This window comes from Mirounga angustirostris, unplaced genomic scaffold (assembly GCF_029215605.1).
Source record: "Mirounga angustirostris isolate CCGP_5_RB_7025 unplaced genomic scaffold, mMirAng1.0.hap1 SCAF_6, whole genome shotgun sequence".
NCBI classification, from domain to species: domain Eukaryota; kingdom Metazoa; phylum Chordata; class Mammalia; order Carnivora; family Phocidae; genus Mirounga; species Mirounga angustirostris.
This window is the reverse complement of record NW_026991714.1, coordinates 127,723,272-127,736,740: the sequence shown is the minus strand read 5'-3', so window position 1 is coordinate 127,736,740 and position 13,469 is coordinate 127,723,272. Positions and strand designations below refer to the sequence as shown.

Genomic DNA, 13,469 nt, shown 5'->3' with positions numbered 1-13,469 from the left:
CCTTCTCTTGACTAAGCAGGGCTACCAGAGCGCAGTCTGCCCAGGAGTTTACAAACAAAGCCAGGAAAAGGGCTGAGGCTGTATGAGGGGAGGGAAAGAGCTCCCTTGGCTCCAGCCCCTCTTGCTCCCCTCCTTTCTTCAGGGGCAGACGGGCAAAATTAGGTGGTGGGGCCAACGCCCCCATACAAACCAGGGGAGGGAAACAAGAGTAAAAAGAGCCTGGGGGTACAGCCCCTTTGGGTGCCTCTAGGGAATGAAAGACATAGGTAGGGTTCAAACACGCCTAAATACCCACAGGTTACATATGTTTACACAAATAAACACATTGCGAACCCCACACAAATGTACATACTCAAAAAACGTAAACATTCAAATAGCGATGCGCACAAATGCTTGCCTGATGTACGCAGAGTCGGGCCCATAGGGTTCCCAGCCCCCAGTCCGACTCGAACCCGGCTTCCCTGCGGGTTCCTGGGAGCGCAGCCCCAGCCTTGGCCTGGCCCCCTCCGGGCCCCCGCCCCGCATCCGGAACAGCTGGAGTCGGGCGGTGTACTGGAGCCCGGCGCTGGGCTGGGCGGGGCCGGCAGCGGGGCCCCGACCGGGGCCTGGGCAGAGCTCAGCGGGGAGGCCCCGAGCCGGCCCCGTTAGCCCAGGCAACCGGCCCGGCTGCCCGGTCGGGCGCCGGTCACCAGGCGGTCCCGTGGCCCCAGTCGGCCGGGAGAGCCCTGGCCCGAAGAGTGTGCAAGACCGCCGGAAGAGGTAAGGTTGTCGCTTCGGGCTCAGGCCGGTGGAGAGGGGCCTGGAGCCACCAATAACTCCCCCCTCCGCCTCTCGGCTGGGGAAGACTGAGTCCTCTGGCTGACCCCCTCCCCTCAACCCCTGGGATCCTCCACCCCTGTCCCGTGTCGCCTCACCCAGGGCTGCAGTACCCACACGGACCTCCCGCGGGCCAGCCTGGAAGCTGCAGATTCCCTCTCCCCAGGCGCATGGACCAAGGCCGGGGGTGACGGACAAGGAGGGTCGAGGGGTAGGGACGCTGGGTCCTTGATCTCAGCTCGGCAAAGTCCGCACTGGGCGGCGGCGGGGCCCACCCAGGCTCCTGGTCTTACCTGGCCCGCGCGGCGGCCGCGTCCCTCTCCGGCTGGGCTCACGCCGCCCTTCTCGGGCGCCAAATCCCGGGTCGGAGAGCCTGAGACCTCCGGGCCAGCGCTGCCATCGCAGGCAGGCCGGCGGGAGGCGGGTGCGCCGGGAGCGAGGCTCGCAGTTTGGGGTGGGGGTGGCGGCTTTTGAGTCGCCCGAGGTTCGGGTGCAATAAAGGCGCCGCTAATGTAATTTACAAACAGCTCGGGCCGAGCGCGGCGCAGCGCCCGGACTGACAGGCGCATTAGGCAGGCTAATTCCAGCCGGCTCCTCCTACCCCCGGCCCGCTAATTAATGAGCTTCCCAACTTAGAGCCGCCTGCATTGGACAGACAGAGAGTGAAAGAGAGGACGAGGGAGAGGGAGAGAAGGAGAGAGACGGGGGGGAGCAGAGAAGAGAGAAGAGAGAGAGGGAGGGAGAGAGAGAACAGGAGGAGAGAGAACAGAGGGAAAGAAGAGAGAGGAGAAAGGGAGAAAGGAGAGAGAAACAGGGAAGTGCCGTTGCAGATAATTGATTACTCCTCGATCAAGGCTAACTTGTTAGCAATAGTCAATTGCCCCATCTCTCCGCCTCCCCTCGCAGTACGGGCTCGGCGCCCTCGCCTCGGCTTTTCCAACTGCCGCCGCCAGGACCCGGGGCCAGGAGCCGCCGCGGAGCCACCTGACACCTTTAAATAGCACCGGGGCTGGCGAAACTGGAGCCCCGCGCGGCGCGCCCCGGCTCGGGCCCCGGATTGCTGGAAGCCCCGGCGGCAGCGGCGCCCGCGTCAGCGCCCTCCTCCCGGGGCCCCGTGCGGCTCTGCTCGCCTCTGCCGCTGCGCTAATCGGCCCCGCGCCCGGTCCGGCGCCTGGCCCGGCGCGGCCTCCTTCCCGCCCGCCGCTGCCGCCCACCCGCGCCGCCCGGCGCCCGAGCTGCCCGCGGGCTGGGTCCCCGCGGCCCGAGCCGCCCCGGCCGGGCCCCCAAACAAGGCCGAGATGACTTCCAAGGAGGATGGCAAGGCGGCGCCGGGGGAAGAGCGGCGGCGCAGCCCACTGGATCACCTGCCGCCTCCCGCCAACTCCAACAAGCCGCTGACTCCGTTCAGCATCGAGGACATCCTCAACAAGCCTTCTGTGCGGAGAAGTTACTCGCTGTGCGGGGCGGCGCACCTGCTGGCGGCCGCGGACAAGCACGCGCCGGGCGGCTTGCCCCTGGCGGGCCGCGCGCTGCTCTCGCAGACCTCGCCGCTGTGCGCGCTGGAGGAGCTCGCCAGCAAGACCTTTAAGGGGCTGGAGGTCAGCGTCCTGCAGGCAGCCGAAGGTAGGCGCCGCCGCTGGGTTCCCCTGCGCCCAGCACCCCACGACCCGCTCCCGGTGCCCCACTCTTTGTGCCCTGTGCCTCTGCCCGCCTCCTCCCGCGCCTGCCGTCAGGGCCCTCCAGCCCAAGCCGCTGCCGCTGGGAGTGGAAATGAGTGGGACAGGACCCAAACCCTATGTCCTAGGGACCTCTGGATAGGCCAGAGTCGAGTGACCCAGGAGGGATGGCGGGAACCCAAGATCTCTCCGCAGTTTGCCTGCTCTGCTTGGCTCCCTCCCGTTCCCAGTGGCCTGGGCGCTCCTCGCCCTGTTCCTGGGTTGGAGAACGGAGAGCCTTTCAGCTAGGACTTTTTATGGGTAGGGATAGAATCGGGGTGATTGGGAAGAGGTGTAGAATCAACATTCACCCAGCAGTCGGGGCGTCCCTGTCTGGCTCCGTTGTGCTCTAGCGACCTCGGGCCTTTCAAATCAACTCCTAGGTGGGGAGCAGAGACTAAAACAATTTTTCCTAGAGACTTCCGGTAGACAGGAGCGGGGGGGAAGGTTTGCCTTAGGCGAGGCTTGCCCTAGTCGGGGAGGCCGAATCAAATCCGAGAAGGGAACTGCAACAGACCTCAGGCCGGAAGGGCCTGGGTGGGGTGAAAGAGAGCCCGGGTGTGGTCTCCTCTCCCCCGGCGCAAGCCTATACCTATGGTTTCCTCGCAGGCCGCGACGGGATGACCATCTTCGGGCAGAGGCAGACCCCCAAGAAGCGGCGAAAGTCGCGAACAGCCTTCACCAACCACCAGATCTACGAGTTGGAGAAGCGCTTCCTCTACCAGAAGTACCTGTCCCCCGCCGATCGCGACCAAATCGCGCAGCAGCTGGGTCTCACCAACGCTCAGGTCATCACCTGGTTCCAGAATCGGCGTGCCAAGCTCAAGCGGGACCTGGAGGAGATGAAGGCCGACGTGGAGTCCGCCAAGAAACTGGGCCCCAGCGGGCAGATGGACATCGTGGCGCTGGCCGAACTCGAGCAGAACTCGGAGGCCGCGGGCGGCGGTGGCGGCGGCAGGGCCAAGTCGAGGCCTGGCTCTCCGGCGCTCCCCCCAGGCGCCCCGCAGGCCCCGGGCGCCGGGCCCCTGCAGCTCTCTCCTGGCTCCCCGCTCACGGACCAGCCGGCCAGCAGCCAGGACTGCTCAGAGGACGAGGAAGACGAAGAGATCGACGTGGACGATTGAGCCGCCCGGGATCCTCCGCCGCTCTGGGCCCCCAGCGCCGGTACGCCCGCCGCCTCCCGGACCGCCGAGGGGAGCTGGGACCTCCTCGCAACTCCCGCCTTCTCCCCCCGTCCCTGGCCCGGACTCAGCTCCCGGCAGCTGCCTCCTCCCTCTCGAAGCAATAAACCCGGGCTGGCCGGCCGGGCCGGCCGCCGCGCGCGGCCTCCGCCGCCCCGGGAGCCCTCGCCGTGCAATTCTGTATGGCTCCTGTATAAATATTTAAGCTTACATAGCGGGTTCTTCCCATCTCAGCCTGACTGTTTTCTTTCTTTTATTTTTTAAAATCTCGGAGATTTCCATGTTTTCAAAGCTCTCAGGCTGCTGGGTTTGCTGAGGGCCAGGCAGTATGGAGGGTAACGAACACTTAACCCCGCGATCTGGAGGAGGGGGCCCGCCCCGACTGTTTTGATTTTTCTCTGCATGTGGCGAATGCACTGGCCCTCTTCCTCCTCGCCTCCCTAGGCCTATTGCAGTTGACTTCTTTTATTTCCTTCTGCCCCTTTTCCCCGCGTGGGAAGGGGCTGAGGGGGACAGCCGGGTCCTGACTTGCAAGTTTCAAATCGATCTTTTCTCTCCCCTACCCCCGTCCCCAGAAGTCTGTTTTCGATGCCATTTCTGCCTCCCGATGCCCACTGACGCTATTTTTAAGATTCCTCCTCGCCCTCTCTCATTTTCCTTGGATTGACTGCTGGGGTCCGGGTCTTCAGGACAAAGCAGGGGGAAGTCCAACCAATCAGCCAACTAAAATGGAACCCAAAGCCCTAGAACTATTTTTTACTCTTTTTAGAATTTTTCTGCATGTGACAGAGACTGAGAGGAGGCCACCCGAAGCCCTCACCCCACCTCCTCCGCAGCTCTGGGTCTGATTGCAGTCTCCAACGCCCTATTCCTGCTCCTAGCTCCACTTGGCCAGACAAGGGTGACTCGATGAGGGTGGGTCCTTGGTGCCCCTTCCCTGATCCTGCCCTGCCCTCTCCGCCCCGGACTGTACCCAAGGCCTCTTTCTCCGATAAATAAAGTCTTTGCCATTTTACTAGAACCGGCGGTGACCGTGTCTGAATGAGTGGGCCCTATTCAGGGAAGCCGCGGCCGGCTCCGTGTCTCGCCACTGCTTGCTGCCGGCTGCCAGGCCTTGGCGACTTGGAGGAGTTTCGGGGCAGGCGCGAGGATAAGGGGTGAGGGGAAAGCGGGAGGAGAAAGCGCCTCCTGCCCAGAAACACCCGGCAGCTACCAAATTGGGGGTGGGGGCGAGAGAAGCGGGCTTCGCCAGGTCCGGGTAAAAAGTGAGGCGTGCTCTGCTGGGAGAAAGAGTGCATACATTGGGGACGTCACGGGTGGAAAATTAATTTTGAGGGGGAAAGGTGGGTAGGTGGGGGGACTAGCCCTGCGTTTCGTGCATCCCACCCCCACCCCAGGGCATTCTTCTCGCATTCTGCGGACGCGGGCTAAGCGACCGGTGTACCCCAGGTATAGCTCAGTGGGCAGCAGGGTGCAGCCCGAGGGCTCCCAAGTTTTGGTTCCCCCGAAGGGCCTTGCCCTTGGGGGAGGGAGGAAAATGAGGCCAAAGGCACCAAGGGCAAGCTGAATTGCGCACGCGGGCACAGGGAGGTGTGAGCCGGAAGCGTCTGAGAGTTGTGGTGAATTTCTGGCAACATTCACAAATTCTGGGCCCCAAGAACTCGGCTGGGGGCAGAGACATCAATCTCCCCAGGACTCTCTGGGGTCCCCACGGCCCGAGGGAGGCTGGGGCAGAGACGCAGGCAGCTTTCACTTTTCTGGACAGAGCGGGTTTCTCTCTGGGCTTTTGTTGTCGCTGGGCTGGCGAGTGGCCGCTGTCACCAAAGGAGGGTCCCGCCTCCGGGCCGCTCGGCTCTCTTTCTCCGCAAAATTGATGTGAGAAATGCGCATCTGGTCTCGGGCAGGCGATGGGGCCCCGGGGCCTGAGTCGGGAGCGTGCGTGTCCAGGAGGAAACTAAGAGACAGAAACAGAAAAAGGAGCACAGAAAGACACTCCAAAAGCAGAGCGAGAAAGCGGGAGTCACGGAGACTGGGGGGGCGGGGGGGGGGGCGGGGGGGGGGGAGGAGAAACAGAAAGAGGAAAAGCTGCACACGGGGAGACTGAGAGACCGAGGCGGAGAAGAAGGGAATGGAAAGGGAACGGGAAACGGTGAGAAGAGAGAGGAGAGAACGAAAGGAGGAGAGGCGGCAGGGCAGCCAGACGGGCGTGCGGCCGGTTCCTCCCGGGCGACATAAATCGCCCTTTCTCAGGATGGATGGGTCTGTAATTCGGAGCGCGGACCATGAAGGCCGGGACGAATGGACCCGGGCGGCCGCTGACAGGCGACAATAGCCGGGCCCAGCCCCCCGCGGCTCCGGGTGCGGGCGCGGCCGCGGCCCTCCGCAGCCCAGAGCGCGCCGGAGCTGGCGACCATATGGTTTTTGAATTTTCTTCACAATTTGTAGACAATTTGATGGATTAGGTCCCCGCGCGCGCCTCCCCGGCACAAAGGCGGCGCGGGGACCGCGGCGCGGCGGTCACCCGGGCATCTGCGCCCGCCGTGCGCACCCCCGCCCCCGCCCGGCCCCCGCCCCGCGCCCGGAGCCCGGGGCCGCCCGCCCAACACGCCCATGAATCCCAATGAAGCGGCCCTGGCACCTCCGGCCGCTCGCAGCTTCGCGGCCCCGGGCCGGGCCCTGCTGGGTCCCTCCGGGCTGGGGGCGGCGGCCCCGGGGCTGAGCCCACCAGAGATGAGGCGCCCGCGGGGCGCGCAGCTAAGCAGGCGCATCGGGGCTGAGGAGAAACGGGGCCATTTATCCGCCCGTCTAGTTAAAGCGGGTTATTTGTTTGCTTCTCCGGCCTCCCCTCCCCTCCCCTCCCCTCCCTTCCCCCTTCCCTCCTCCCCCTCCTTCCCCCTTCTGCCTTTTATTCTTTTGTCTCTAAATGGATTTAATGAGCCTGAAAAACATGACAATTGAATATAACCAAGAAATAAAAAATAACGAGGGAGGAAGGAAGGAGGAAAAGAAAGAAGGAAAGAAGGAAGGAGAAGGATTAATAAAATAAAGGGAAAATCCATTCTATTCAGCAAATGTTTATTGTGCGTCTTTTCTGCGCCATGCCGCGCTGGGGGCTGGGGAAAGGAAGCGAATCAGACCCAGTTCCTGCCCTCAAGGAGTTCCCAGTCTAGCGGATGAGACCCGTCGCACCCCCCTGGCGCTATCAGGAGGCCTGGGCAGAGGGGCAGGGAAACGCTCTTCGCAGAGCTCCGAGAGCCGGCTCGGGGCTCGGGGTGCTGGGGGCTTCCCGGAGGAGGTGGCATTGGACCCAGGCCTTGAAAGATGAGAAGGAATTCGTTGTTTCTATAGGTCAGAAAGAAGGGCGGGCGAAGGAAGGGCAGGACGGTGGTCGGTGGGAAGCGGAGAGAGGCGGACGCCCGAGCCCTGGGCTGAGCCGAGCCAAGGAGGCCTGGGGAGAGCGCGCCGCGCGTTGGGTCCCGCACAGTTTGGGGAGCGAATTCCGGTCCCCCATCAGTCTCCTCGGCTCTGCTGGATGCGAAGCCTCCGCCAGGCTGCCTATGGGCTTCCGGAGCCCGGCTGCCAGCGCGCTTGGGCGTTTCGGCCAGTCTCCGTCCGACCGAGCACCGCGGCGTGGGCTAGTTTCCCGGCCCCCCGGCGCAGGGAGGCGGCGGCGGCCGTGGGCAGGGGCTGAGGGGTCGACTGTACGCGGGAGCTTGGGGCTAGGAGCCCGGGGGGCCTGGGCTCCCACCCACTCTCTCCTCAGCTCTCCTGGCTCTGACGGGAGCGCTTGGGTGGCCTTGGCCGCGCTTCGGTCGCTACCACGGGGACCTGCGTTGTGAGAGGGCCTCGAATCCCAGCGCCGCCCTGGGCCTCTTAGCGGCCGCCGACCGGGCCTGCCTCGGGGGCGGCCGCTGGGCCGTTGCACCGCCTGCGTGCGCTCCGAGGGCGCAGGCCGCACGCCCTCCGTGGTACTCCCCGCGTGTGGTGTACGTGTGAGTGTGGCGTGGATGGCGTGAGGGGCTGCGGGCCCTGCGCCCATTCTCGGGGCGAGACTCGTTAAGGCTCGGGGCCCTCTGGGCCACCCGCCCGGTGGCCAGTGTTCCTTCACCGCCCGGGGCCGTGGCAGGCAGGTTCCCTGAGGGCTCTGGCCTCTCTGCAGACCCGCTTTCGGTTCCTGGCCGCGCGGGGAAAACCGCCTGGCTTTCCCTCTTCCTTCCCTGTTTGGTCCGGGGCCTCGGCGGGGCTTGCCAAGCTCCAGGACGCGGGCGGTCTCTGCTCTCCCGGCCTGGGACCCCGCGGCGCGCTGCCGGGCCAGGCCCCACCGCGCGAGCCGCCTGTCTCGGCTTTCCCCGCTCTGCCCGCCCCGGCCCGGCCGGCCCGGCGGGCGGCGCCGGGTGAGGCCGGGAGGCTCAGTTCCTTATTTTACGAGGTGTCGGGCCGGTGTCAGACGCAGCTCTGATAAGTAATACTCCAGTCTGAGGGACCAGAACGTGGTAATTAATCCCAAAGACTTAAGTGTATTTTAGTTCAGGAGAAAAAAAATCACTAATTCAATCGTCCGGAAAATTGAAGTTTGATGCATGAGTCCCCCCTGAAAGGGACGGGCTGGGGCCTCGCGCCTCCCCTCCGCCCCTGCCGGTCGCCTCGGGGACCCCCTCCTCCCCACCCTCCTGAGCCTCCAGGTCCAGGGAAGTCCACTCACCCCGTCGTGCATGTCCTCAGCCACGTGAACCCAGGGGCACCTTGGCTTTGCTCCCTACCCCCACAACCAACCCCTCTTTCTTGGGGCCCAGAAAGTGGTTTGTGCTGAGACTACAGATATTCCCCCAAACACCACACCAGGGAAGGGGTATAAGGGAGCCTAGGAGGTGAAGGAGGAGTGACTGGGTAAGGGGCCCAGAGTGGAGAGGGTGGGGCGCTGCAGGGCGCTTGGAACCTGAGAGGAGTGGGGTCAGGAGGGCCAGCAGGTAGGAGGCTGCTGTCTGCAGGCGGAGAAGTACACTGGGCTGGCAGCGAGGTGATGCGAGTGGCCACTAGAACTGCTGGGTGCTGGGCGCTGGGTGCTGGTGGTTGGAATGTAGAACTGTGCGTGCTTAGGCTGTGTGGGCAATGGGTGCATCCCTGAGCTGCATGGGCAGGCCTAGACCCCTTGGCCAGAGGTCAGCAGGCCTGAGGGAGCTGCAGCCTGACCCCGAGTGGGTCCCCAGGCCACATCTCCCAAAGGAATGGCTCCCGGGACTGGAGTGAAGGAAGGTGGTGACCCCCCCCGGCCTGGGGCAGGCTCACGAGTGGGGAGCAATATGCTGGAGGGAGAATTACCACCCTGAGTTTCCTGCGGGCCCCACCTCTGCACTCACAATCCGTGGCTGCCATCCTAATTGTTTTCTCCCCCTAACGGTTGCCGGTCCCAAGAGAGACCTGAGGCTGGGGGCGGGGTGTGTGCATGGCGAGCTTTGCAGGCATCCACAGGGTGTGCCAATGAGTGTCAGAGAGGGTGTGCAACTGAGAGGCTGGGCATGTGCCGCTGACAGAGGGAAACAGAGCATGCGCAGCTGGGGGTGGCTGGGGGCGTGCTGCTGTGCTCGTGTAACCAATTGTTGCAAACTAGTGTGTGCAACTAGGTGTGACTAAGTTTGTGCAATGGGGAGGAGAGGAGTAAATCTGTCACTGGGGTGGGTGTGACCAGCAGGTGAGTGATTCTCCGGGGTGCGAGATGTGTGCAGGGAGCTGGCGTGAGCAGATAACCGGGAGAACGAACATTGATGTGGAACTGAAGCTACAGACAGGCGACCAGAATCCTAGCTCCGAACAGCTTTGATTAGGCTGGCTACTCAATTTTTCACTTAAAAGGGGGGGCGGTGGAGAGAGGAGAACATGGCCTGAAGGGAGGGGGCTCGTGAAAGGAGTGAGCAGAAGGTGGGATGAAGAGCCTTGGCCTGGGCATGAGTCTACTCTGAAGGCAGCTGAGGTCAGTGAATAAACACTACGTAGGACCAGACTCTGCTTGTTTGAGAACAGCTTGGGGTAGGGGTGGGGGGGCTGTCCTCTGCTGTGCTGTTGGGTAAAGGCCGGCGGTCCTGCCTGCCCCTTCCTTCTCAAGTTGGGTCCCAGGCTGAACCTTTGTCTCTAGAGTAATCTGCAGACCTACCTTTGGCCCTACCAGTTCCAGGACTCCCCTGAAGGCCCAGTTTCCCCCAGCTCACTCAAAGGAAGTTCCTCCTTCCCGTGGGGGCTCAGCCCTGCCTTAAACAGAGAGGGTACACATGGCAATATGCACATGTGTGCTGGGTGGATTGGCAATGCCGCCAGCAGGGTTGGGCTTGACTGAGTCCTTCCCACTTTGGAATCCGCTTTGTGTTATGTGAGTGTGTGTGCGGGGATTGCTGTGCATTGGTGTGTGCATGTGGACAAGTGCAGCCTTCCCCATGGAGAGCTGGATGCAGCTAGCTGTTTGGGAGTAGGGGTGGACTCAGTGGGGAAGGAAGATTAGTTACCTGTGACTATCATGGGACCTGTGTGGATTTAGTTATCAGCATGTGTATACAGAGGTTTGAGATTAAGTTGTCATCACACGTGGAAGTGGCATCAGATGATATGGGACAGAGGAGTTCCTAACTGGGTGTCTGCACCCCCACCCCTACCAAATTCAGGGGCCTAAGTCAGAAGCAGTGGGTCCAGGGCTCTGTGGAAAGGGATCCACAGAGAGTCTGGGAGTCCCCTCCACCAAGAAAGGGAGGCCTTCACTTGCCCTTCCTTACCCGCACCCTCCCACCCGTGCCCCACACAGAGGCTGCAATGGGGGATAGGGTGGGGAAGAGGTGACCCCTCCTATCTCTCAGAGACTGCTCAAGGTGAAGTGCGAGGTCTCCATAGGGACTGTCTCCCCTCCCCTGACGTCTGTGATGGGGCCTTTTGATCTGGATTCCTGAAGCCCCGCTGGGACCACGCGCCCACATACAGATAAAGGGCAAGCTCAGGTAGGCTCTCAGCACACCACGCATGGCCAGTCCAGAGCACACACAACAGGCACACAGTGTCACGCAGACCCACTGCGCAGAAACCCAGCGCACACCCACAATGACACAGACGTACGGGGCGCCCAGAAGCGGTGTGATCACATACAACACAGCACACGCACTGAGAAAGAGGCGGTCAGTAGCGCGTGCACAGTTAAACAGCTAAACGGATAAGCATTTGCTGGTAGACAGATACACCATCCCCACCGTTATACAGACACACACAGCGACAGAGGCACAGCCCAGAGTTACCACAAGCACACAATGCACACGCTTCCAGACAGTCTGTGCAACCACAGGCGTGGGTAGGGAGTTAGCTGGTTTAGGCGACTTTGGGGGAAATGCGGCGAATGTTCTGATGTTCTGAAAGGAGTCCAACAGCAGCGGAGGGCAGCAGATAGCAGACAAGGGTGGTGGGGCAGGGCGGCTCCGGCTGTCTGGGGGAGCTCCCAGCCCTTGGCCCAGGAAAACACCAAATCCCCAACCACCTCAGAAATGCAATCAAAGCTGCCTGCCACCTAGCCACCCTGCACAATGGCTCTGGCTGGAGTCGTTATCATTTTTGTTAACTTTTTATCGACTGTTTGCTAGATGGCGTGTCAGTAAAGTGTATGATTTGAGATGAAAAATTAGGCAGATTAACCTGAGGGGAGAGCCTGATTGATTACTAAATAGGATCAATTTGAAAGTTTTAGTCCTGGCGTTTCTGCAGAGCCTCTTAATACTTCAAACTTCAATTTTACGGGCGATTGAACTAAGCATGTTTCTGACAAAATTGATATATGTATTAATTTGCTTTAACTGGTGATTAATTACTCTCCACTGAAAGAATTATATGGAGCTGTTTGCCTGCGATTTGCATATTAATCAAATTCTAGTTGATAATTCCGCTGGTGGGGGGGCGGGGGCGGGGCGTGGGGTGTAAGGGTGTGAAGGGGTGTTTGCTCCTGTGCCAGTGTGTGCGCCTGTGGGGGGGGGGCTCCCCGCCCCCCCCTTTGCTCGCTCCCTGCTTAGCTGCCAGTTTAGTGCATTAAAACCAAAGATGCAGAACGAGTTTGCCCGGCTATTTGGCGGGAGCAGAAATTGCCTGTCCGGTTTTATGATCTGCTCAGCCTGAGCAGCCGGGTCCTTAATGTCCCCTGTCAAAGTGTCCGCGATTTAAAGGGAAAACGGCCCCCGCTTTAGCACTGCGCCGCCGGCCTGACAAGGGGCGAGGCAGGGACGAGCACCCCCTTAAATAACTCCCCTTCCAGAAGGACCATGGTTTCCGGATGCACCCCAGCTCTGGGAACCCTCAGAAACCAAGCCATGTCCTTGGAGAGGTCCCAGTTCTTGTGATGTTCTAGCCACGCAGTGCCCCCCCACCAACACTCATATACCCGCGTGGGGGGCCGGGGGGGGGGACATATGCAGGCACAGCAGAGACCTAGAGACACGGCCAGACACTTCAGACACTGTCACTTGAGCTGATGGGCAGGAAGCCACCCTCTTAGACACGTGCAAACACAGCTACCCAGTCACACTCCTGTTCCCTTAGACCCCTGCTCTTGGGTCTGTCTGTAGACACACTCAGCTACCCACAGTACACCCAGACACACAGAACCGCACACAGACAGGGAGCACACATAGGCACCCAAGTCACGTCCACAAGGCCTTTCAGGCACATGTGGTCATGCACACTCAGACACACGCACATTTTCAGATCCACACGCAGACCTCGTCCACACACACCCAGGCAGGGAGGCCCTCTCGCATGGGGATTTGCAGCTGGACACACATCAAATGCCGGCTCACCCCCTCCCTGGCACACACAGTCCCACAGCCCCTTCCAGGTCCCCTTGCCTGGCCCGACTCTTTAAGCGAAAGGGGGTGGCACCACTGAATCAACTTTTCCCATCTCTGGATTCAAAGGGTAGGAGTGTAATTAAAACCAGATAATTAATGAGACAATATTCCTCCAGCTACATCTTTAATGAACAAACCCCTTCAGGGCAGCCTCTTCTTTTAGGCTCATTAAAGAGAAGAAAGTTGGGCGGCTCGCGGACTTCCCAGCGCGTTAATAACGAAGCCGGAGTGGGTGCCTCGGCCTGGAGCGCGGGAGCCACAGCCGCGCGCCCTGGCTCTGGTCCTCCCACCACCACTTTGTCCCTCGCCTGCCCCCACTCCCACCCCTCATTCTCCACCGCCGCCGGGTCCCACCGTCTCTGGCCGCCCTCCAGCAGTCCCAAAAGCCGCTGTTCAGTGACTCCCTGCTCTGCCTGGCCTCTCTCTGGCGGGCTCTCCAACAGTAGGCAACCTGCGCTCAGACGCGGCGGGGCGTCGGGCCACCCAGCTTCCCTCCCGCTGGGCGCTGCCCGTTCCAGACTCTCTGGCTGGGTAGGGACGGCTCTGTCCAAGGGAAATCGAGGCAAGGTAGGGGCCGGAGTCTCCCTCTGAACTACAGTGCCCTAGCGGGTTGGCGTAGGACTGGCATTTGAGCTGCGGTCCCGGGAAGGCGGGGGCGAAGGTGGGGCACGGGCGGTGAGGAGTGGGCGGTGGGGATAGAGATCACTTCATTTTCCATGCTCGCCCTCGCTCACTCTCAGGGAACGCGCATTAGCAGTCCCAGGCATGTGCACTCGCGTGCACGAGAGCGTGCATACACGGACACGCCCTCTTGCTCGTGCACCCAGGGGCGGGGTCGCGAAGCCTCGGGTCCAGACGGCGCGGCCCGCGCAGCCCGGAAAACCTGGCTTGGGCCT

At 61.8% G+C, this 13,469-nt stretch overlaps 1 protein-coding gene across 1 annotated transcript; it reads left to right on the top strand.

Annotated features, from left to right (window-relative positions):
- Window positions 1-1,933: 1,933 nt before the first annotated feature.
- LBX1 (ladybird homeobox 1) lies at window positions 1,934-3,814 on the top strand. The gene is made up of 2 exons (XM_045878655.3): window positions 1,934-2,439; window positions 3,141-3,814. Exons 1-2 carry the CDS (start codon window positions 2,115-2,117, stop codon window positions 3,653-3,655), a joined length of 840 nt encoding a protein of 279 aa, XP_045734611.1. The 5' UTR covers window positions 1,934-2,114; the 3' UTR covers window positions 3,656-3,814.
- Window positions 3,815-13,469: the final 9,655 nt, after the last annotated feature.